This window comes from Mobula hypostoma, chromosome 22 (genome assembly GCF_963921235.1).
Source record: "Mobula hypostoma chromosome 22, sMobHyp1.1, whole genome shotgun sequence".
Classification (NCBI taxonomy): domain Eukaryota; kingdom Metazoa; phylum Chordata; class Chondrichthyes; order Myliobatiformes; family Myliobatidae; genus Mobula; species Mobula hypostoma.
This window is the reverse complement of record NC_086118.1, coordinates 39,782,563-39,809,180: the sequence shown is the minus strand read 5'-3', so window position 1 is coordinate 39,809,180 and position 26,618 is coordinate 39,782,563. Positions and strand designations below refer to the sequence as shown.

At 37.6% G+C, this 26,618-nt stretch overlaps 1 protein-coding gene across 1 annotated transcript in view; it reads left to right on the top strand.

Annotated features, from left to right (window-relative positions):
- ccdc40 (coiled-coil domain 40 molecular ruler complex subunit) overlaps positions 1 to 26,388 on the top strand; it is an 85,643-nt gene extending 59,255 nt beyond the window's left edge. Inside the window, exons 13-20 of the mRNA XM_063030801.1 lie at positions 2,993 to 3,238; positions 5,048 to 5,261; positions 6,262 to 6,431; positions 7,698 to 7,789; positions 13,545 to 13,665; positions 14,881 to 15,069; positions 19,279 to 19,437; positions 23,285 to 26,388. Of these exons, the coding sequence (XP_062886871.1) occupies positions 2,993 to 3,238; positions 5,048 to 5,261; positions 6,262 to 6,431; positions 7,698 to 7,789; positions 13,545 to 13,665; positions 14,881 to 15,069; positions 19,279 to 19,437; positions 23,285 to 23,536 (1,443 nt within the window). The 3' untranslated portion in view covers positions 23,537 to 26,388. The remainder of the gene's footprint in view (positions 1 to 2,992; positions 3,239 to 5,047; positions 5,262 to 6,261; positions 6,432 to 7,697; positions 7,790 to 13,544; positions 13,666 to 14,880; positions 15,070 to 19,278; positions 19,438 to 23,284) is intronic.
- The last annotated feature ends 230 nt before the right edge of the window (positions 26,389 to 26,618 follow it).

The window sequence follows — 26,618 nt, the reverse complement described above, 5'->3', positions numbered from 1 at the left end:
GCACTACCCTCATCTATATGCCTGGTCACCTCCTCAAAGAACTCTATCAGGCTCTTTAGACACGATCTTACCTTCACAAAGCCATGCTGACTGTCCCTGATCAGACCATGATTCTCTAAATGCCTATAGATCCTATCTCTAAGAATCTTTTCCAACAGCTTTTCCACCACAGACGTAAGGCTCACTGGTCTATAATTACCCGGACTATCCCTACTACTTTTTTTGAACAAGAGAACAACACTCGCCTCCCTCCAATCCTCCGGTACCATTCCCGTGGACAACGAGGACATAAAGATCCTAGCCAGAGGCTCAGCAATCTCTTCTCTGGGTACAATTTTCCTTTTTCCCAATGTTGCACATAATTTACTGAGAAATTAAATATAATTATGGACCACCTACGTTATTAGGATCCTATCTCACTCATGAGTACTTCATTCAATGTCAACTGTCATCAAATCTACAACAACTATGAAACAATTCAATGTTTTTATTTAATGAACCTGTTATAAGGTTCTGCATTTGAGCTGTACATAGTATTCAGCAGTGGAGCACAAACTTTGCTGAAATTTTCTAGCACTCTGCACTGGGGAATCTGTCACATATCCTGTGCTTGGTATATCTGGTACTGAATTTCTGAGTTCCTTTGTTTTGATGGATACCTTAAAGCTGTGAGGTTGAATGGTTGGATTAAAGCAAGTTATTTGAAAACCTTTAAATTAAATGAGATCATTTTAAATGACAATGTGTGTGTAATTTATCTACATTAGATCTGATTGTTGATTTTTGTTTCAAAGATATCATTCTTTTAATTGGTTTTATTTGATATTAATAATTTTAAATACTTCTGTATGCCAGGGACATACAGAACATTGGAGGTTTGTTGTGGGGTTCTTATTATGGTCTCTCACCTGAGTAGTTAACTTCCCTGATCCTTGTGTGGCCTTACTGACTGGATCTATGATGTTCTGGGCCTGCATTTTGGACATTATAGTCTAAAGCAGCGCACAATAATAGGGAATCAGTGTGTCAAGTACAGATATAATCCCTTTTAGCAAAACCTGGGCCAACATCTTCTGGTCTTTGAAGCTGGCACTGCATCAACATTCCTTCTAAGGAGGGCACGTGTGTGCATGCACACATCTTTTGCTACTAGAGGACAAAGGAATTTAAACTGCGAACAAAAGGTAGTCACCCTCTACCTCATTGGCATGTTAAGTATATTTTACGATGGTACACCGTCACGTTTCCTTTTCTGGTTTCTGATGCAGATGGTGCTGACAATGTGGAGTTTGTGAAGATTTGAAAGCAGATTTTAGACCTGGCTTATTTATACTGTTTTTATCGATGAAATTATTGCTTCACTATGTCGAATTCCAAAAAAGCAAAGGGCGTGAAGCGCAAAAGAACTGCTAATTCATTTATAGATGATTGCCTTAATAAAGCAGTAGAAACTGCTACACCGAAAGCTCATGAGGTCAGGAACGTGCAGTTATGAGAAATATTTATGTACAATACAGAAACTGGTGTTACCTGCATGTATTATTGCAATGCAGAAGTTGCTGGAGAATTTGCAAGTGGGAAGATGTGGAGTGATATTTGGAAACTTGACTTTTTAAAACATCATTTAGGAGGCAAATCATATATGGACAGTACGCAAAAGCTCCGGCAAGAAAATCCTTTATAGGCCACCTATGTCTGTTTTGTGAGAGTGCAGATGAACAAAAGTTAAAACAATCAAACCCACAGGAGATCGAAGTTTTTACTGAAAGTGTTTTGATAGCTGTTAAGATGAATGCCTCTCTATATAACATTCAGTGCGCATGTTGTTGTCACTAGGCAAAAGATTGCACAGCACAAGATTTTTCTGCACAGTGGTCATTAGGAATTTGAGGGAATATTGGACTGCATGACATTTGGCCGATATGAACAGATTTGTACAGATACAGGGAGTGGCACAGTGACAAAGCTAGTAGAGCTGCCTCAAAGCTCCAGCAACTTCGTTCAATCCTGATCTCCAGTGCTGTACTTTCTCCGACTTCATAGGTTACTCTCCTGTCTATTCTCATTACCTCCCAGGGTCCAAAAATGTGCATGTTGTATGGTTAATTGGCCAATGTAAATTGCTCTCTGTGTAGATACATGGTAGAATATTGTAGGGGCCTGAAAGATCGATAGGAGTGTAGGAGAATGAAATAGAAAATGATTGCTTGATGATTGATGTAACATGATGGGACGAAGACCCTTTTTCCGTGTTGTATTTCTCTATGACTCTGAGAAAATAGGATGATGGAACAATGTTAACTTGTAGTTATCGGTGCAGTATTCATATTATTCTGATTGTAAATATGCAAAAAAAATTGGATACTGAACTTTTGGCACAGCATTGCTGTTCACTGTGCAGCTCATAGCACGAGCTTCACTCGATGAGAGCATCTTAATTAATCAACATCATCAGCTGCAGGCTCACATTAGAAAGGAGAAAACATAAAAATCTCAGAGTGCTATATATGCAAAACACACAACAGTTGATTTTATAGTATAAGCCAATCATCCTGCATATTTTGGCTTCTCTCAAGCATCAAATATCAAAGAACTTACAAAGATATCCAAAGTTTAATGCCTTTTGCACCATTATTCAGAGCATTGGTAATACTGTAAGAACTATTAGTACACTGATCTGAGATGCCAACTTCTACAGTTTTCAGTCTTTTCGTTAAGATATTGGAAAGTGAATTTCATTTCAAAGAATATTTGTGGTTTACTTTTAATAGGTACAATTCAGGATATTTTTGTAACCATGTCATCACTTGAGACAAGAAAAGGATGTTTCTTTGTTGAAAACTGTCATCCTCCTCCTGACACTTCTACATAAGTTTGCATAATAACTATAATAAAAGAAAATATTTCATTTCTGAATAACAATGCAAATGTAAGTATTTTTATTTGTTCTATTAATTATTATCAACTTTACTATTTCTTGTCTGCTTTACAGGAAATTGAATATGCAAACACAGAAAAGGATTATGCTCAAATAATTTTGGATATAAATGATAGAAAAGTGGAACTGAGAATACTGCAGAAAACTCTGAAGGATCAGTTAAATGAATTGAATGATAAAAACAAAGTTGTTTCTTTGAGTGAAAAGGAGATTGCAAAAAGGATACTCGTCATTCAAAACAAACAGTCAGTTTTAAACATACAAAACAAGAAGATTGCACAGCTGATAACAGAAATGGGAGTAAGTTCAGAAATTAATTGTTAATTTATGTAAATTGTAAGGTATAGAATTGTAATTAATTAATATACCAGTAACTATATCTATATAATTTTAGTATAAATATAAAAAATGCTGGAAATACTTGAGAGGTGAGGCAACATCAATGGAGAGAGCAACAGAATTTGTTTCAGTTTAATTACTTTTTAATCAGATCTATAGGAAGTCAGAGCTAAAACAAATTTTATGATACAAGGGATGGGAGGAAAAGAGCATAAGAGATGGTTTGTAGTGGATGAAAAATAGTGACTAATTGACAAATGAGGTGACAATGCAAGGCACAAGGAGCAGCAAAGAGATAGCTGAGCAATAAAACTAGGGGAAAAGAATTTATACAAAGCCGAAAGTTTCGCTCTAAGTAAGAACTGGAATTTGATTGTAAACAGGGTGGGAGAATGGATACCTGATTGGATGAGAACTAACTAATCAGGAGAGACAGACTACGGGGTTATAAATACCACCAGACTGGCACGCCTAGGCATCACCCCTGGTGAAGATGGCAGAGTTTGTCATCGAACCGCTGGTTATAAACAATACCTGTCTCTGTCTGGAAGCATGAGAAGAGTTTATTCATTTAAAGGAGGCTTGAGAGGCTAATTTCTCAAGTATGAATATTGAACAAGTTGTCAGAGCAAATGATAGAGGCAGGTATAATTAGAAGACATTCAGACAGGTAAATGATTAGGAAAGGTCTATAGGGAAATGGGCCAAATGCCAGCAACTGGAACTAACCCAGGTATGCAACTTGGTCATAATGGATAATTTGGACCAAAAGGCCTGTTTTGGTGCTGTATTACTCTGTGACGCTTGATTCTAAACTGGGAGTGATAAGTTTAAATTGCTGAACTCAGTGCTGAGTCCAGTAGGTTGTACTATGCCCAATCAAATTGTGTTCTGGTTTTTCCTTGAGTTTATGTTGAACTTTGAGGGAACAGTGATGAGGACTGAAATGCTAAAGTGGATATGGAATGGATAATTTAAATTGCAGCTCAAATTTTGAATGATGGTGCTTGACAAAGCTCCCTCGTTAGTCTTGATTGTGCCATGCAGATGCTGTCTTGCCTTCTGAGTATTTTATATTTCTTTCATGTTTCCAGCATCTGCAATATTTTGCTTTCAGCTTTTATAAATAATTTTTAGTCTTTGAAAATAAATCATTGTAATATCTAAAATACACTTGTTTTGCCATATAATTGTTCGTGAAAAGGAAAAAATATTGAAAATGAAGGATGCTGATGAGTTCATACCCAAATCTGTGCAGTAACTAGTGGGGGCAAAGATAATCTTCAACCCTTCCAGTCTTTGTAACCTGGCTATTATTAACCTTATCTTAGTCATATTTCTATTTATCTTAAAATAATTCAGGAAAATCTTTGAACTGAAGCTATATGTATTTCATAAAATTTGAACTTTGACAAAGCTAATTCAACTAAATTGCTGATCCTTGGGTATCATACCTAGAAGTGCCATTAGTCCAATATCTTCAAACAGAAAATAATTAGAGAATGTTATTGAGGATTTTGAATTTTTTAAAGGTTAATTTGATGTAAGTTTAATTCTGATTTTCTGCTTTAAAAAAAAAACAAGGTGAAGCCTGTCTTGGTTGTTAGAAAATAGTTTGGAAATAGTGTGGCCATGTTGCATAAGCATGATTATGTTTTGCATTCAAGGTCAATTTTTTCTGTCAAGTTGGCCCATATATAATTTCAAATTAGCACAAGGAGGAGAGAACTGAACACTTCAATTCACTGTATGTTTACCTTTACACTTCAGGGACATGAACTGAGCCCTCAGGAGCTTAAAATCAGAACCTTGACGAAAAATATTGAGGAACATAACAAAGAAATATCATCACTGCAACAATTTTGGCTCCGACAACAGCATGAACTGGTCATGCTGACCCAAGAAAGGGAGCAGCAAACAGCCAATGTGGAACTGCAGAAGAAACAAGTCACAGTACTTGAACAAAAGAAGATCCGCACTGAAAGTAAGCTGAGGACAATCTGAGTAATCAGTCTATACATGAACTTGGATGTTCTGCATTCAAATTTTCTTTGTATATTCCTTCTTTAGAGTGGATGTAATTTACTATGTAAATGTACAGTTTGGAAAAATTAATTTTATTCATCATATCTTTTGCTTTCCCCGTGCTTACCAGAGAATTCAGCAGACTGCCCTCCTGTAAAAGTGATGAAAACAAATACTTTAATATTTATTGTCAATTACTTGCAGTCCACTTCAGCAGCTTGGCTATTAATCATGACCTGGCAGCAGATAACACCTGTAATGGCATGATGCGGCCTACAGTTTACCCCCCATTCATATTCAAAAGTGTAAGGTGTAATTCCAAGCTGTAAAGGAAAGACACTGTTAGTTACCAGCTCAGGTTTTAATCTGTTGCTGTATTCTTACTTATGCACATCTCTCTAAAATGGCACACAGCGGTCTTCTCCTTGTCAACTAATGCATGAATAATTGCTTTCAGAAGATGAAAGACAAATTGGAGAGGAATATTATGTTGTGCATATGAGTAATTCTACAAGCTAAGTCTGTATGCTGTAACGGAAGCTTCCCAAAAAATGCTTATTAATATTCCAGATTTATTGGGAAACTGTTGGTAATTGTTAGTTGTGAATAAAATTTGTCACACTCCATCTGATATATATAGATCAAGTGCACCGTCTTTATTGATCCTTTTCAACCACACTTAACAACACACTGTCCTGTTTCACAACAAATTTGTATCTAAACACAAAATACTGTGCAGATGCTGGGGTCAAAGCAACACTCACAACACGCTGGAGGAACTTAGCAGGTTGGGCAGCATCCGTGGAAACGATCAGTCAACGTTTCAGGCCGGAACCCTTCGTCACAGATGCTGCCCAACCTGCTGAGTTCCTCCAGCGTGTTGTGAGTGTAAATTTGTATCTACTTTGTCAATATTACCTGACCTAATAAAATCTTGCATCCATCTTTTTGCCACCTAGATATGATACAACAGGGACTAAATGTAAAGAAGGACATTGAACGTCACATGAAGATCCTGTCTAATGACATGCTGAAGCTTAACACACTTTTAATAAAGAACAACTCTGCTAAGGATTCACTTGAGCACAATAATGTACTCATGGAAAATGAATTTATAAAATCACTCAAGGTTAGTCAAAGGAAAATACGTAACTGAAGATTTAAAAAAAAAGTTAACAGATCCAGATCTGTCTATCATTATAGAAGACCTCAGCAGGTGGTAAAGAAGGACTTAAAGAGTGATTTACTGTTTTCAGAAAGTCTGTGAAAGCTAATCCATTTATTTTAAATCAGAGTAAAGTTGAAATGATAGAAATCCATAAAATAATCAATGAGCTGAACTGCATGCACATTGATAAATTAGTACAGTTTTACAGACTGAGGTAAAAGTTAAGCAGTCCAAAAGCAGGAATAGACTAGATGATACATAGTTGTTTTTATTTTGAGAGCAGTAAATGTGAGATAGTGCATTATGTGTAGTCTCTCTCTGCCACTTTAAAGAAGCCTTAGATTGATATTGGTTGCAAGAAAAGATTGCAGAATCTATTTCAACTTGTTTCCTAGTATTAGGCAATTTTTTTCTGTTTTTTATTGTCTCACATTACATAATGAATGTGTGAAGTGCCTAGTTACAATGCATGATGATTTGAGGAATCATTTGGTATTTGCTTTGCTCATTTCCAAAAATTTTTATGATAATGCCAAATGTTCCTTTGAATCATTTCATCTGTCACCTTTATTCTGATGAAGCTTCTGTAAAATTTCAGTTTGTTAACTTCGTGAAAGAGGTTCAACTTGTTAACACTGTTGTAAGTTAACAAGATGACCCCAATAACCGGCTGTAATCGATCTTTCTAAAATATTGAACACGTATATTTCGTCTGACAGATTTCATTTGTCAAATGGACTTAATGATTGTTAATTTGATTATTCTTTTTATAATGAGGCTTTTAAATGTTCTCCACTTGATTAAAGTAGTTTTGATTTCCCATTAGTGATGTATTAAGAAAGCATAAGAAGCAAGTTTAGAGTTATTTTTATACACACTTGCGAAGCAAACAGTAATTATTATTTTCTATTTAAGTTGATTAAGATTATTTACTCTGAAGTTGCCTTTATCATTATGCTTTCATAGAAGGTTCATCAACATGCTATTTGTTTAAAAATTATGTGTGTCTATTTTGTTGTAGTACTAATTAAATACTGTATGTGATGGTTGAAACCGAATAGTTTCATTCAAACGTGTATTCTGCCTTTTTCGAAACATAGAAAACCTACAGCACAGTACAGGCCCTTAAGTGGTTAGCTTTTTAAATCTCAATGCACACAATGGTACACAATATAGGATAAACGTTAACTTTAAACCTCAAGCTAAATATAATTTATTATATCTTAGGATGCAGAGCGACAATCTATTGCAAAACAACAGTATCTGGACCAACTGAAAGAGGAGAAAGAGAGACATCTTAACAGTCTTGTGGAAGCAGAGTGAGTAATTATAAGTGTGTGTGACTGAGATTCTGGATTTGCAATAGGTGCTTCAATAATACTAATCTTAAGTGGCTTAAATGTGACTTCCCATGATGCTTTATGAGAACGTAGATGAAAATTGACAGCAAGGTAAAGGAAAAAGATTGGGATTTTCTAATCAGTTAAGGAGAATCTTAAAGGAGTTAGAAAGATTGAATATTTCTGGGAGAGAGTTCCAATTCTTGAACCATCTAGTTGGCTATTAGTAGGTAGGTATATGCGAAGAGAGTGGTTCAAAGTCTGTAGTTGCAGGCAAGCAAGTTTTTATTTTTTGATAGGCTGCAGAAAGTTACAGAGGCAAACTCTGGAGATGTAAGAATATAAAATTGAAATGCTGGTAGCTCTTGAGTAAATATAGGTTAGCAACACCAGTATTGCCAGTCAAAGCAAGAGTTAAGTTATAAGCAATGGAGTTTCTTTAACAAAACATATTTGTGGATGCTGCACAGTTGAAGCAACAACTAGAATAGTTAAGTCTGTTCAAAAAAAAAATTTCAGCAACAGTTGGGCAAAGGCATGATGGAGATGGCTGAGATAACACAGATAGAAGTAGGTAGCCTTTGTGTGGAGTTAGAAGATTAGCTCAGAGTTCACGTATGATTCCAGCTTTCTGAATAATTTGGAATAGCCCAAGGAGGTAACCAAGCAAGGTATCAGTAGCATGGGAAGGGAATTTGTGATGGAGTCTGAAGAGAATGCCTTCAATTTTTCTAATGCAGAATTGTGTGGTTCACTTAGGAGTGGATATTAAAGAAGTAGTCTAAGGGGAAAAGAAAGATGGTTTTGAGACAGCAAAGTCAGCAAGGAAAATCATAACAAAAAAGCAGTCACAGGAAATCTGAAACTAAGAAAACAGCTTGAAACTGCAGATCATGCTGAGTCACTTGTACATCTTCCAGTCTAGTGTACTGCATTGTGCTTCACAATATGATTTCTACATTGGGGAAACAAAATGCAGGTTAGTCAATACTTTGCAGAGGACCTGCATTCAGTTCACAAGGGTGACTCTGAACTTCTTGTTGCTTGCTACCTAAGTCTCCATCACACTCCTATTCTGACTTTTCTTTCATGAGGTCTTCTGCATTGTTAAGACCCAATAAGTCTGAGTAACAGTATGCAATCTCCTGTCTTGTCACATTGAACCTTCTGAACTCAATACATAATTCAATAACCTAAAGAAACTCACTTTCTCTGTAGGTGTAAGTATGTGCCAGATCATTCATCTGTGATATTCTCTCAGTTATTCTCTCTCCTTTGGCATGGCCTGACCTGCTGCACATTCCTTTGTCTACGTTCTCACTCTCTACAGCTTTCGTTTCATAACTTTTATGAACAAAGGATCATGTTCTTTCTCCCCTAACTGACCTATTAAACCATTGGACAGATTACTTTATTTACAGCTCATCACAACTGTGTCTTCACCCTCTTTGTCCTAACTTTTCCTCCTCCCCAATTCTCCCTGGTGCTAAGTACTAAGTTATTTTCCTTCTTTCCAATTCTGACAAAGGGTCTTCAACATACAATGTTAACTGCTGCTCTTTCTTCAGGTGCTTGCTGTATGTTTCCAGCCTTATATAAGAACTGATACCATTATTGCAGATGATGTTGCTGACAGTCAACAGCTGGATGAGAAATAGGAACAGATTTAGACTGGAGATTTAAGAGAAAAACAGAATGGGAATGAGAGGAAAAGTCCCTGGACGTGATCCTGTCTGCACAAATGTAATGGTCATTGTCAAGAGCAGTTCCATTGTGCTGAAGATTAGTATTGAAGTAAATGGTGTGGTAAACCAAACAAAAAGCTACTGAGGACTCAGGGAGGAAACATTACAATGTAGTGTGCTTTATTTGTTAGATATCTATAAATTCAATTGTGCTATGTCAATGTTGCAGGAATTGAAAAAGCATATTACTCATGCATGCCAATTAAAGTCATTGGGATGGAGATCCATTTCCCCTACCCCAAACCCTGTGCATGTGAAAATCAAAAAAAAAAATGTAGATGCTGTAATTTGAAATGATAAAAAAAAGCTGCTGCAAACACCAGGAAGTCAGACAGCATCTGTGGAAAGAGAAACAGCGTTGATGTTTCAGGCTGAAGACCCTTCATCACAACTGGGACATTGAGAAAAGCTAGTTTGAAATTATAAAGGGAAGGTATGGAGGGATCAAACAAAATATTACTGAAAAAGTGAAGCAAGAATTATCAAAGTGATCCCATTAGAGACAGGAAAAACATAGGGACATTTTAAATCTATGAAATGTGGGTCAGAAATTGAACCAAAAGGAGAATTCTCTGCAGATCAGGCAGTACTTGTGAAGAGTAAGGAACTGAGCTAATATTACAGTTGGATAACTGAATTAAGAATGGCTGTGGCTGATGCAAATCAGAAAAATGAATTGTTTGAAATTGTTGGATTCAACTTGAGTTCTCAAGGTGCAGTATATCAAAGATGAAGTACTGCACTTCAAACCTACAATGGGCTTTATTGCAGGAGACCACTGACAGAAAGTCAGAGTAGAAGTTGAGAGGAAAATTAAAGTGACAGGAAATTGCAAGCTCAAGGTCCATCGGTATTTCTAGTTTCTTGTTGATCCTACCAATGGGAAAAGAAAAACTTTTGCAGTGTAAACACAAGGGTTGGTATAGCAGTAGTGGAATTGAGGTAAAATATCAGTGTGATCTTATTAAACAATAGAGTAGCCACAAAGAATTAAATGTTCTATTTCTTGTTTGTATTTCTTCTGTACTTATTTTCGACTGTGTACCCTCTGAGTATTTCATCCATGGTGTCCTTTGATTTTTGCTGCTAATTGCATTTTTTTTTATTTGAGAAGTCAGATTAATATTGCAACAGTTAAGTCTGAAAGCCCTAAATTAAAAGTTTACTTAGAATTGATATTAATACAGTTGTATTATTTTGTTAGAATTAACTTTGAATTAATTGTACTGCAAATCCCGTCAGAATTATATATATCAACTGAAGTAAATGAAGATGAAAGGACAGCATAAACTAAAATTATTCTTGCAAATTCCATATACATTGTTGAATCAAGTGTCCAATTAATACCTTGTTTTCAAAAATATGTTGAAGGTGGCAATGAATAAATAATTAACCACTTCAGGATTTGTTTGATCTTACTGAATCTGATCTGAAGTATATAAAGATCTGGTTCTGATCTTTCAGTTTTCTGAAGCAGACTTTAAGGGAATAACAGCGTACTATTTATGAAACTAGGCTAATATACCAGAGACTCATACTCATGATCTGGAGACATGAGCTTAGGTGCCTCTGGGAGAATGTAATCAAATAATCTGGATTTCTCTTTTTTAGAAAAAAAGTGCTGACTTTGAACAGTGAGGTTGTCAAACCTACTTAACTCTTAACTCTGAGCTTTCTCCATGACCAGTTGGAACCAACCTAAGATGAGAAATCTGACCCTTAGATTAGTTGAGCAACATCTGACATTGTCATACTTTACAGGTGGTTTCCCTAATTTCCGCGGTGCAAACTCAGCTGATCCTGAATGCTATCAGCATTGATTCTGAATTTCATGTACAGTTGTCCCCTGCTTTTCGAACGTTCGCTTTATGAGACCTCGCTGTTATGAAAGACCTACATTAGTTACCTGTTTTCGCTAACAGAAGGTGTTTTCACTGTTACGAAAAAAGGCAGCTCACGCCCCAAGCAGCTAAGCTCCTCCCACGAAACTGTATTCTAGCCGGCATTGTTTAAACACGTGCCTGTGAGCAGCCGTTAGCAAGATGAGTTCTAAGGTATCGGAAAGCCTAAAAGAGCCTGTAAAGGTGTTACACTTAGCGTAAAACTAGACATAATTAATCGTTTCGATCGTGGTGAACGAAGTAAGGACAAAGTGAGTTTGGCTTGTGGAAGTTGACGAAGATGATGTTGAAGAAGTTTTGGCATCCCTTGACCAAGAACTGATAGATGAAGAGCTGATGCAATTGGAAGAGGAAAGGATAACAATCGAAACCGAATACAGTAGCGAACGGACTGAAAATTAAGTCATCCAGGAACTGAACGTGAAGCAACTGCATGAGATTTTCGCTGCAATGATTGCAGAAAAGTATGACTTTAATTTTGAAAGGGTACGTAGGTTTAGGGCATATTTGCAAGATGGCTTGAGTGCTTACAAAGAACTGTATGATAGAAAAATGGGCAAGGCTGAGCAGTCAAGCATACTGTCGTTTTTCAAGCCTTCCACATCAGCCATAGCAGACGACGAACCTTGACCTTCAATATCGAGGCAGGCAGACATTAGAAGAAGGTGACCTGCCTGCCCTGATGGAAACAGACGATGATGAGATGACACCCCAGTGTCTCACCACCCCAACCCCAGGGCTGTGGACCGATACATTGCCGTGAAGAATGCAGCAGTAGCCAGGACGCACCCAGCACATCCTTAAGAAAAAAAAGCCGAAATAAACAAGCTAATTAATTAGGTGCCGCCTGGCACGTAAATATCAGCCCAGATCAGAGGCGATTGCCGATTGGGTCGCCTCTGATCTGGGCCGGGCAGGGAACACCTAATTAATTAGCTTGTTTACTTTGGCTTTTTTCTTAAAGATGTGCTGGGTGCGTCCCAGCTACCGCTTCACCCCTGCATTCCTTGCTGATTGGTATCGGTTGGTGGCCTGGAGGTTGGGGTCCACTGCACCACCCCAACCTCCGATGACTCAGCCTAACACACCATCATCAGTGTGCTCAGCGCTGTCTTCCCAATTCCGGTAAGTGATACTACACTGTACATACATTATTTCTACTTTATACAGGCTGTGTATTTTTATGTGTTATTTGGTATGACTTGGCGGCTTCATAGCTTAAAGATTACCGGAGAGTGTTTCTGCCGAGAGCCTTTGCGTGAGATTTTCGCTACGGAGAACCGTGCGGCAATGATTGTAGAAAAGTATTTCTACTTTATATAGGCTGTGTATTTATCATATCATTCCTGTTTTTACTATATGTTACTGTTATTTTAGGTTTTATGTGTTATTTAGCATGATTTGGTAGGTTTTTTTTGGGTCTGCGAACGCTCACAAATTTTTCCCATATAAGTAAATGGTAATTGCTTCTTCACTTTATGACATTCCGGCTTACGAGCCGTTTCATAGGAATGCTCTACCTTCGGATGGCGGGGGAAACCTGTAATTACATGGCTTCCAGTCAAACACGGTTAAGCAAATCCTCTGCTGAATTCCACCTACCACCTTTCATCTCCATTGAATACCATTTGTAACAACAACTGGTGGTAGTGACGGCATAGACTGTACTCTGGGTAGGGGCTTCTGTGAGAGTGGCTTATACCACTCCCAAAGTGGCCAGACAAGTCATGAGGGATATAGCTGAAAGTCCGGAAAGATGAGGGGAAGAAAAAAGGGAAAATTGACTGAGCCTTAATCTCACCATCTACCTATAACCAATAGGTCTGTCCATGTAGAGTTTTAGTAAGAGTAACTTTTGCATAGTAGTTCTGGAAGTGAAAAACCATCTTCAAACTGATATGTTGAACAGGATAAATAAACAAGACAAAATTCGTACTTTTATTTTTAAACGAAGATCCTGATAATGAACCTTTTTGCATAATGCATAGCAATCATTCTGGTTTCTATATTTTTGTAACCATTTATTTCCTCAATTGATATGAAACTCTTTATATTTTCTAAAATATTTTCATACATTTGCTTTCACAGACGTCAGATTATGCTGTGGGAGAAGAAAATACAACTGGTAAAAGAAGCAAAATCAGCTGTTGACTCAGAGGTTGGACAGGGTGAGATACGAGCCATGAAAACAGAAATACATAGAATGGAAGTGAGTTCCTCTGCAAGTATGACACACAACACTGACTTAACAATTAACTTTTGGCAATCCAAAAGCAAAGTGCAAAAGCAAATTTGCTCTTTATTGCGATAACATGTCGGATAACGTAGTAATGTCTGGTAATATACCTGTATCGAGGATTAATACAACTGGTCCCTGTAGAAATCTAAAAGTCAGAAAAGAAAGTTTTTCAGCCCCTGTTACTTCATTCACTTTTGCAGCGTAAAACAATTATAAAAAGCAACAAACACTTGTAGAGTTGTACCAACAGACAAACTATAAAAACAGCAGGAATCAGTTATTCAAATTGTAGATAATACCTTTAAATTTGCTAGTGAAAGATCCCTACTCTGTGTTCAGCTTCATGAGGTTCAAAAACGTAAAAGATTGCGCTTTGGGCTTCAATGTAACAATGATCAGTCTTCTTTACATGCATTTCTGCTTTCAAGCATACATTTTCATATGACACCCGACAGTACTCACACCACAAGTGGGTGTATATGCTGGGGATATTATTTTGGACCTTTGAAAATATATGTGCCAAAATATGGGCACTAATGACCCCAATTTCTTACCACTTGTATCCATGAATTAGCAATGCCAAGGAAGATCATACACATATCATAACTAAAATATTCCATTATCTATGTGATATTCACAGTATCCTTTCTTACAAGTTGCATTGTTATGTCCATTGATTACATACATAAATACTGAAACTTTTATTTCAGAAAGTATAGAAGTAATTGTGAAATAATCCCTGATGGCAATTATTTTTAAAATAGTACTGTTACAATTTTATTTCTTAATTTATTGAATAGTAAATTCATGTATAACTTACTTATATACCCCAAACAAGAGAAAATCTGCAGATGCTGGAAATCCAAGCAACACACACAAAATGCTGGAGGAAATCAGCAGGCTAGGCAGCATCTATGGAAAAGAGTAAACAGTTGACATTTCGAGCTGTCCTGATGTCTTGACCCGAAACATCAACTATTTACTCTTTTCCATAGATACTGTCTGGCCTGCTGAGTTCCTCCAGCATTTGGTGTGTGTTAGTAACTTATATACCCCATTCTTTGATCATGGAAATTAGCAGACTTTTCATTTACTACTCATTAGCCGTCTTGAAATTGATATTCTTTTGGTGAACAGTTCTGGTATTGAAGTATGGCTCAAAATAATTGTATTCTTGATTCAAAGATACGTTACAGTCAGCTTATGAAACAGCAAGAGCAAATGATTCGTGACATGGAGGCTGCTGTTTTACGCAGGGATACCATTTTGACACGTGGTGAAGCACAGGCAAAATTGGACAAGAAGTACACAACTAGGAATGATTATCGTAACAAAATACAGGATCTATGCAAGAACATTGCAGATGTGCAAAAGGTAACATAAACAAGATTGAATACTTCTATGAATCCATGTAGTTAAATATTAAGTATTACTTATTTTCTTCCAGCTCAGCTCAAATTATTTCATCCATTGTAATCCTGATGCTTTGGATGTTTCTAAGTCTCACTGATGCCTTCATCAGTGAAATATTGAAAATACAGAATTTTGTTAGAGTTTTTTGTTAGAAATAAAGGCAAGACTAACAAGTTTAGAGAACCTTGTTTTATGAAGAAGGAGTAGGCAAATATCGGGCAGTTAGGATCAAATGAGGCGCTTGCGGAGGATAAAGTGTACACTAACGGCAGAAATTAGGAGGGTGGAAAGAGGGCATGAGGTTGTTGTGGCAGCTAAGATCAAAAGAATCAAAAGGGCTTCTATATTATATTAAGAGCAAAAGGATAGTAAGGGACAAAATTGGTTCTCTTGTAGGTCAGCATGGTCATCCGTTCATGGAACCGAAAGAGAGAAGAGAGATCATAATTTTTTTTTTGCATCTGTATTTACTTGGGAGACAGACATAGAGTCTGTAGAACTGAGGCAAAGGAGTAGTGAGATCATGGACTGGATCTGGGATCATGGACTGGATCTGGATTACAGAAAAGGAGGTGCTTGCTATCTTGAGGCAAATCCCCAGGAAATGACAAGGTGTCCCCTTGGACCTTGCAGAAGGCTAGTGTAAATATTGCAGGTGTCTTGGCAGAGGTATTTAAACATTCTTAGCCATGGTTGGAGTGTTAGAAGACTTGAGGAGAGCAAATGTTGTTCGATTGTGAAAGGCTCTAAGAGTAAGTCAAGAAATTACAGGCTGGTGAATCTGATCTTAGTCATGGTTAAGTTATCAGAAGATATTCTTCGAGACAGGATATATATGTATTTTGAAGGGCAGGGCCTAATAAGGATGGTTAATATGGTTTTGTGCATGGTGGAGAGTTTGAGGAGGCAATGAGGAAGGTTATTGAAGGAAAGGCAGTGGACATTGTCTCCATGGACTTTAGCAAGGCCTTTGATGAAGTCCCATGTGGTTGGCTGGTGCAAAAGGTTAAATCACTTGGCATTCAAGATAATGTAGCCAATTTGATTCAGCATTGGCTTAGTAGTGGATGGTTGTATCTCTGAGTGGAGGCTTGTGACTAGTGTGGTGCGGTAAGGGTTCAGTGCTGGGTGGTTTGTTGTTTGTCATCTATATTAACGGATCAGCAAACTTGCAGCCTACACCAAGATTGGGGGTGAAGTAGACAGTGAGGAAGGCAGTCAAAGCTTGCAGCGTAATCTGGACCAGCTGGAAAAATGGGCAAAAATGGCAGATGGAATTTAATGTAGACAGATGTGAGGTGTGTACTTTTGGAGGACAAACCAGGGTAGGACTTGTACAGTGAATGGTAAGACACGGAGGCGTGTGGTAGAATAAAGGGATCTGGGAATACAAACTCATAGTTCCTTGGAAGTGGCATTACAGGTATATAGAGTCATAAATAGAGCTTTTGACAAATTGGTCTTCATAAATCAGAGCACTGAGTAAAGGAATTGAGATATTATGTTGAAGTTGTGTAAAACATTGGTGAGGCCAAATTTGGAACGTTACATACAGTTCTGGTCACCAACCTACAGGAAAAGATATCAGTAAGCTTGAAAAAGTGCAGAGAAAATTTACAAGGATGTTGCTGGGACTTGAGGCCCTGAGTTTCTGGGAAAGTTTAAAACTTTATGCCTAGCAACGTAGGAGAATGAGGGGAGATCTTATAGAGGCGTGCAAAATTGAGGGGTGTATTTATAGAATAAATGCATGCAGGAATTTTCCTGAGTTTGGGTGAGAGTAGAACTAGACGTCATAGGTGTAGGTGAAATATTTAATGGAAACCTGAGGGAAACTTCACTTTGAAGGTGGTGAGAATGCAGAATAAGCTGTCAGAGGAAGTGGTGGATCTAGATCTAATTGCAACATTTAAGAGAATTTGGGTACATAAGGTACATGGATAGAGGGTATGGAAGGCTGTGATCTGGGTGCAGGCAGATGGGACTAGGCAGAAAAACAGGTTGGCATAGACCAGGTGGGCCAAAGGCCTGTTTTTTTGTGAAGTGTTCTATGACTCTAAATGACCTCACCAGTTCACACACACGTTTCTTGCTAATGTAGCCTGGCATTTGGATTCATAGTGATTAGCTCGCAGTAATTTCTTCCCTTCCTTTCAAGATCTGGTCAAAACTATCAAATTTTCTTTTACAAACTTTTGTGAAAGCTTGAAACACTGCATTTTAAATACAGACTTTTAGCAGAAGGGTCTAAAAGGTAATAGTTAGGGCTGTCAGATAATTTATAGAGAAAAGATTAACAGATCACACAGCCAGCCCCTGCCCCAAAGACTGGTGCCAAACTCGACAGCTGGATTGTCCACTCCTGTTGAGTGGTAGAGGAACAGGGAATGGGCAAGAGACAGGCAGGCAGATAAGAGGGAAGGAAAAAGCGAGTAACTGTAAGGGGATGTGTGTATGAGTGGGGAGGGGTGTTAGGGATGAGGGAAAACAGAGAGAACAACGGAGGGTGATAAGTTATGGAGGAAGGTAGAAAGATTTGTGCTGGGGAAGAGAGCGATAAAGTGAAGTGTGAAGCTCACAGAAGCACAAAAACTGAATTTAGCAACTTGACTGAGAGCCAGAGGCTCAGTTCTTTCACTGTCTGCTCAACATTGATTAGCAGGAGTACTACCCGTTCTACCTTTTCTGTTCCTCACTCTTCTACCTTAATTTTCTTCTTTCCCACCGCTAACCTAGTCCAAAATGCTTTTCCAGACAAATTAAAAGTACTATCATTCTGTTGCTATTGTGTTTAACATTGTGATTTTTTAAAATTATTGCTCAATGCCCCGTATTCATTATGGATTGTAATATTATAAATTTGAAAGGATCATCATGACATCTAAAAATATGCAATTACAAAATCATAATTCTTTGAAATTATAACATTAGAGCAATTCACTCGGACTGTGCCTACTCTGGTACCTATTCTTAAGGTGAAACAATCAAATCTGGTCCTAGTTTTTTTTTCTGCTTACATACTTCCGTATTAAAGTACAGTAGATTCCAATTAATTGGGCACATCAGCACCAATACATTTTGGTCCAATTAAGCATCTGCCCTAATTAGCCGAAGTTTCATGGAGATAGTTTTTAAAAAGTATTGAAAAAATACAAACTACTTTTTAGCTGATGTTTAATATTTCTACTTAATTCCTCTTTAAGTTATGTTACAGTGTTATCCACAGAAGGTACCTGCAATTAATATTCGTCTGCAAGTAAGCAATCGTTCTGGAACATGTTTGGGATTAAGTGCTAACGTTTTAGATTGATTGCTGAAACTGGAAGATTTTACAAAATTGGATAATTATTTTTTTAAAACCCTTACACCACAATCTACCACACCTGTGAAGGTAATAATAGAAACAGGATCTCATTGCCTTAGTTGAGAGTTACATATCAATTTGGCTGAATCCTTAAATCTCATTATACCAATCCCACATTGTGTAAATTAATTTCTGAAGAGGTGTCATCAGCCAGAACTACAGCAAATATTTCTGATCTTTAATAAATCAATTCATATTTCTCTGTAGTGCATTTATAGTTGATGGTTAAAATAAAATATATTATAGCATATGGCTGGCATTTCCTACCAGATACACATTAATACTGTCTATCATTTCTCTTGATGAAATAATATGTTAGTTTGCATATAAAATAATATGAGTTCTTTTGTTTGCACCCCATAGCAGCTGAGTTGCAGTACACAGTGAAGGCTTTTTTGCTTATTCGACTGGTTGAGTCCATAGCCCATAAAGAATATTTAAACTGAGGGGCCCATTTTAATTAATTTAATAATTCATTCAATTGCACACTGTGGGTTAAATCTATGATACTGACATTGTCATGAGACTGCCTAAGATGATGAGGAGAAACAATTCGGTGGAGTAAACATTTTAGCATATCCTCATTGAACTGATCTGCGCTTCTGTAATGGCTAGAACTGATAGGCTGTGGATCTTTAGCGCGGAAATTCATGGTTTTTGGTTGGAAAGCAAATTGCTCGTTCTATCTTGATATTTTAAATATATTAAATAAGCAATGCATAAGTTAGACTTTCCTTAATTTAACAGTAGATCTGCAGATTATTAATTAATGTTATTGATATCTTTCTGACCACATACTTTCATAGCATATAGAAGAACTTGATAGAACTATTGAAGAGTTGAAGAAATCACAGCGAACTGTTTATGAGAAGTTGGGAGAAAAACAGTGTCAGATTCAAGAAGTGAGATCTAGAGTAGATCAACTTGATGCAAGTATAGAATCTCTACAGGAAGAGAAAGGAATGGTAAGAAATAAGACTAAGCATATTTGATTTGAAGAAAATGGGCACGTTCAAATGAAATATAATTAATTTGGAAATTTCTAAGATTTTATGTGATAATTATATGCAATTAAATTAAGCTAATCATACAGCATTAGTTTAATGCCATTTCATGGCAGAGAATAATTGCTATTCAATTGAAACTTTAATTGCATTTCTCTATCCTATTTCCCTTAACGTAAGATATCCATTTACTGCAATAAAATCTCGGTGATTTACATTGAAAACAAACTGGAGCAATGACAGTAAGATTAAAAGTCTATAAGGAACAAAGCAGAGGAATACCCATTTGCAATAAAAGAAAGATCATCAGACAAAATCAATAAAGAAAGGGATTCTTTTCTATTTTGTATTATTGCTATTTACCCAATAAGGTGTAAAGTTTTGTCTTTGTGTAACTCATAACTCATCTTTGAAAAAAAGATGCTCAATTTTTCTATCCTCCTTACATTTGAAGTCCCTGATTTAAATCACAGATCATCTCTGTAGAATTCTTTGGGATATTGTCTATTGTCAAAACATCTCCAGTTGTTCATTGATGATATCACTTGCATCATAATGTCAGAAATGGGGTTGCTGCTGATAACTCAATAATATTCAGAAAGTATGGCAGTGAATGCTTCTGTGCAGCAAGACCTAAACATCATGTAGAATGAGCTAAGATAGTATGTAACAGCAAAGGCCAACTCCAGCAGGCCAAAATCAAAACAATGGAGTTTGACGGGATCATGCACTTGGAATAGTGTCACTCCAACAACATTCAAGAAGCTCAACACCATGGGACTAAAATGTCCATTCACCATTCTAATATTCATTTGCAGTACTCTAAATACACTGGCTGCAGTGCTTATCATCTAAAAACTACCTTCAGTTGTTTGCCAAGGCTACTCCAGCAGTACCTGCAAAACCACTTAGAATCTATTGCTAAGAATCAGATATAATTTCTGCTCCAAGTCGTGTGCTAACTTAACTTGGAAATATATCACTGGTCCTTCATTATCATGGATGTTAAATCCAGGAGTTTACCACTTAACTGGATCCATAATATTATGAATATTAAGGATATGATAGGTACCTTCATGGGAGGAACTGCAGCAGTTTAAGAGAACACAGCTCGGCAACACTCTGAGCAACTAAGGATAAAGAACTGCTAGTCATCCAGCAATTCACATACCACATGAAAGTTAACAAAATTATGTATGATCCATGGATGCTGGTAGTTCAAAGTTCAAAATAAACTTTTTATTAAAGTATGTAAACCATGTACAACCCCGAGATTCATCTTCTTGCAGGCACCCACAAAACAAAGAAACGCAATAGTATTCATAAAAAGCCACACGCAGCAAAGACCGACAAACATCCAATGTGTGAAAAAGGAACAAATCGTGCAAATAATAAAAAAGTAAACGAATAGTACATAGAACATCAACTGCAGAGTCCCCAAAAGTGACTGTGGGCTGCAGAGTCAACTCAGGGCTGGGGCGAGTGAAGCTGGTCCAGGAGCCCAGTGGTTGCCCCTGAATCTGGCAACACAGGACCAAAACTCCTGTACCTTCCACCCGTTGGGAGTAGCAACAAGGCAGGAAGATGGGTCAAACGCAGGTAGATGGGATGGGCATAGTTGGGGGATCTTAGCTGCCACCAAGAACACCAGTTCATTTCCACTCTAGGTCCTCGACATTATAATCTGGCTGAATACTTTAATCGGTGTAGAGTAATGAAGGTGAACATCAGTTCATTTTCTACTCTCAGGCCTCATTGCTTTAATCTAGCTTGGCTCTTTAATTGGTGCTAAGAAGTGGAGCTAAATACCCATTCATTTTCAACTCTCGGGCCTTGACACTTTAACCTGGCCTGAAGTTTGATGTGCCCCAGACAGTAACCCCAGCGATGACCATATCTGCATTCTCGAGAGTCAAGTTCGCTGAATTCTTCAGGAAATAGTAAAATTGCTAGTATGTATGGTAACTTGGACAGCTGACAATGTCCATATTTAACTTTGGCAATCTCATTTATTGTTGGAGATATCACAGGTTATACTGTTGTCCATCTATATATCCAGAGCGCACTAGATTGTGAATTAACAATTAGAACTAATAACAGTATTCTTTGGAGCAACATTATTGTTACTGTTTTTGGTTCCAGTTATTGGTCTAATTTACTGAGAAATTTGAGTGGTTCGTTTTCATTGATCAGTTTTGCACATCTTAATGTGTTCATTTCCAGTTGAAGACTATTATACTGGGAAGTTGAACTAGGTACAAACATATTCTTCCAACCAACTATATTGGTTGGTCCTATATTCTCTATTAATGCAACTTACAAGTGGAGGTTGCTTTCCCCCTTTTTCTGGCACCATTCTACAAATACTAGCACTATTCAATTAATATGATAATATTTAACAAGCTTCTATTTTGATAAATCAAGAGACTGTAATTGTAGGTGAGTCTTATCTAGTCCTGACCCAACTTTTACTGCTATGCAGTTCTACATGGATCATTTAAATAACAGCTATTTTTGCTTTCATGCTAAGATTCCTTTTGCATAAGAAATTGACTCAGCACATTCAAAAAGTAAAACTTGAGTCTGCATGACTCAGCACTGCACTGTTTCATGAAATTAGACAATGAATTATGTGTGTATTATGCTTTTGTAATTTATGGAAAATAAATGACCTCACTTAATTTTTATTGTTTGCTTTCCTCGTGGGCATGTGCTATAATGAGAGGTTGGACAAACTTGGGTTATTTTCTTTGGAGCGGCAGAGGGTCAGGGGCGATCTGATAAGTTTAGGGAGGCATAAATAGAGTAGGCAGACAGTATCTTTTTACCAAATTTGAAATGTCTAGTGCCAGAGAGCGTGCATTTAAGGTGGAGGGAGGTCTAGTTTTGAAGGAGATGTGAGAAGCTTGCTTTTTTTGCACAGGGAGTGGTTCCTGGAATTTGCTGCCTGGAGTGGTGGTAGAGGCAGATACATTAAGGACTTTTAAGAAAAGTTCAGATGGGAAATCAAATGTGAGAAAAATGGAGGGATATGGATATTTTGTAGGCATGAGGGTTAGTTTAGTTGGCCATTTGATTACTAATTTATTTGGTTCTGCACAACATTGTGCGTTGAAGGGCTTGTTCCTGCAGTGTACTCTCTATGTTTATCTTACATTTTGGTTACTTACCTGATGCTGCAAAAGGTACAGTTGATGGCATTACTGTGCACTTGGCAGAAAATGGTACAAACTGCATAAAGAGAGGTGATAGTGAATGAGAGTTCAAACAAGTAACTTCACTGCAAAAGCTTTGTCGGGAGGGAGCAGGATCTAAGATCCTGTTGCCACTGGACACTGAGGATGGAAGCCCTGTGTAATAGTTTCTCAAAACACTTGTGTTGTTTAAGGAGGAAATAAGAATGTAATTGATACATTCTGAGACAATGTATTGAACATGATCATACAATGAATGTAGAAAAGGACATATCAAATTATAGTTATGATATATAAATATTTGAATGAAATGTGTTTTCAATTATATTAAAAATCAACTTGGGTGTACATGAGAATGGAAATATTTTAACATGTTTTGACTTCTTATTTTCTCCTCTGTGAGAGAAACACCCTTTTGTATCTGCTTTCAAAAGTCTTCTGAAGTTGAAATCTGGAACTCACTATGTGGGGGAGGTTCACAAAGAAATGGCACTCTGTCACTTTAAGATCTAGGTAGTTCTTTAGCATTTTGTTAAAAATAATTAATGAGTAGAAATAATAAAAAAATTAAATAAAATCATGTACATAAACTCTCTCTCTCTCTTGTGATATAGAATCTCAACAAGATAGTGACTTTACAGACCCGTCTCAAGCACCTTCAGGCAGTGAAAGAGGGAAAGTATATAAAACAGTGCAGATCTGAAGAAGCACTGAAAAATGAACTACAGAAGCAAGAGAGTCGAATCCATACCATCAATACCATCATTGACTGTGTCAAGGAGGAGTGGCCTCAGTACCAGGGAGTGCTTCATAAAGTGACTCTTGCACTAGCTACACGAGGAACAGCACAGGAAGGCCATTCATAAAAAAGATAGTTAATTGCACCAAACTAGATGGTGTAAAGAACTAATGTTCTAAGGAAACAGAAAAAAAGGGTAGTTGTGACTGTAACTTTAATTCAATGTAACATATCATTAGTTAGATCAGAAGGGTGTTTGTTTATATACTAATTCCAAAGAAATATTTGAAATAGTTTTCTTGTAGAAGTATAAGTCAATGCTGATTTCACATGATCAAATAGGATTTAATGTTGATTAAATCACTTCACATGATTCATTTTAAATAACTTAATCATTCATATTAAGAAGCAACTAACGTGAGAGCAAAATGATGAAGTAGTAGACGCACAGGAGAGAATGTAATCTGGGATTTATAGGCATCCGTTGGTCTCGTGAGACCAGGGATTTGTGCCTTGGAAGGTTTCCAGGGCGCAGGCCTGGGCAAGGTTGTATGAAACACCGGCAGTTGCCCATGCTGCAAGTCTCCCCTCTCCACGCCACCGACGTTGTCCAAGGGGAGGGCACTTGGGCTGATACAGCTTGGCACAGGTGTCGTCACAGGTTAAGTGCCTTGCTCAAGGACACAACACTTTGCCTCAGCTGAGGCTCGAACTAACGACTTTCAGATCACTAGACCGACACCTTAAACACTTGGCCACGCGCCAATACATCTGGGAGTTAATCAGTTGTAAAAGGCTTACAAGATGCACACAAACAAAGGAGGCTAAATGGGGAAATAGCATAATATGTAATTCAAAAATTGTCAGAAGGATAATTGAGGGAAATCCACAAATCCTGCTGAAGTTTAGAACTGTGACAGGATTGATTCTTGGCTCTTTTAAGGGTTCAAAGAATTGCCTTCATTGACTGAAATTTGTACTATTAAATAAAATTCAAAGTTCAAAGTAAATTTATTACCGAAGTACATATATGTCACCATATACAACCCAACGGTTCATTTTCTTGCAAGCAATGACAGTAACTATAGGAAACACAATAAACTCAATGCACCCAACAGGATGGACAACAATCAATATAAAAAAATAACAAACTGTGCAAATGCAAAAAAAAAAGATATAATAATAATAAGAAGAAATAAATAAGCAATAACTATTGAGAACATGAGATGAAGAGTCCTTGAAAGTGAGTCCATAGGTTATGGGAACAGTTCAGTGATGGGGCGAGTGACGTTATCCTCTCTAGTTCAAGAGCCTGATGGTTGAAGTGTAATAACTGTTCCAAAAAGGAGGTAGTGTAGATCCTGAAGCTGCTGTACCACCTTCCTGATGGCAGCAGCACGGTCTGTATGGTGGGTGTCCTAGATGAATACTGCTCTCCTGCGACAGCGCTACGTGTAGATGTACTCAATGGTGAGGAGGGCTTTACTCATGATGGACTGAGCCATATCAACTACTTTTCATAGGCTTTTATGTACAAGGGCACTGGTATTTCTATACCAGACTGTGATGCAACCAGTCAATATACCCTCCATTTCACATCTATAGAAGTTTGGCAAAGTTTTAGATGTCATGCCGAATCTTTGCAAAGTTCTAAGAACTCAGAGGTGCTGCCATGCTTTCTTCAATCTTCTGAAATGATAACTTGGAGGAATTTAAAATTAATGATCCTTTCCACCTATGATCCCTGGATGAGCACTGGCTCATGGACCTCCGGTTTCCTCCTGCTGAAGTCAATAACCATCTCCTTGGTTTAGCTGACACTGAGTAAGGTTGTTGTGTGGCACCACTCACTCAGATTTTCAATCTCCCTCCTGTATGCTGATTCATCACTATCTTTGATTCAGCCAACAACAGTGGTGTCATCAGCAAACTTAATTATGGCATTGGAGCTATGCTTAGCCTCACAGTCATAAGTATAAAGCAAGTAGAGGAGGGGGCAAAGCACACAGCCTTGTGGTGCACCTGTGCTGAGGGAGATTGTGGGAGAGATGTTACTGCTATTCTAAACACTCAGGGGTCTACAAATGAGGAAATTGAGATCCAGTTGTACAAGGAAATATAGAGGCCCAGGACTTGAAGCATTGATTAGTTTTGATGGGATGATGGTACTGAATGCCAAGCTATAGTCAATAAAAAGAATCCTGACGTATGTATCTTCACTGTCCAGATGTTCCAGGAATGAGCCAATGAAATGGCATCTGCTGTTGACCTGTTGTAAGTAAACTGGAGTGGATCCAAATTGCTTCTCAGGCAGGGATTAATATAATTCATCACCAACCTCTCAAAGCACTTCATCACAGCATTTGAAGTGTTACTGGATGATAGGCATTGAGGCAGTTTACCATGTTCTTTGGCACCAGAATGATTGAAGCAGGTGGGTACCTCAGACTGCTGAAGTGAGAGGTTAAAGATTTTGGTGAACACTCCAGCCAGTTGAATAGCACAGGTCTTTAGTACTCAGCCAGGTACCTGGTCTGAGCTGGATGCTTTCCATGGATTCACCCTCCTGAGGGACGCTCTCGCGTTGGTCTCAGACCCTGAAATTGCAGGGTTATTGGAGGTTGTGGGAGTACATGAAGGTGCCTCCATATTTTGATGGTCAAAGTGAGCATAAAAGGCATTGAGCTCATCTGGTAGCGAAGCCTTGTTGTCATCTATGTTGCCTGGTTTCAATTTGTACGAGGTGATACCATTCAAGTCCTGCCATAGTTGTTGAGCACCCTTCGGTGATTCAAGTTTGGTCTGGAATTGCCACTTTTCTCATTGGTTGCTTTCCAAAGATTGTACCTAGATCTCTTGAATTTAACTTGGTTGCCAGACCTGAATGCCACCTAATCTGTCCCTCAGCAGACTGCAGATCTCTGAGTTCATCTAGGGCTTCTGGTTAGGGAAGACTGAATGATTTTGTGGGAACACATTTGTGACAATTGTGATATATTTGTCCTTTGAGTCTAAATTAACTCTTAATTTAATTTCTTACAAAGGGCAAATGGAATGAAATATTTGCCTTCAAGAGAATTTATCTTTAATTTTCTTGTCAATAGGTTCCTTTAAAACAAAATGACATTTGCAGGTAAGCAGGATTACTTAACAACAAATCAGCTGTTCTTTACCTCAAGCCTGATAAGAAATCCTATGACCAACTGTTT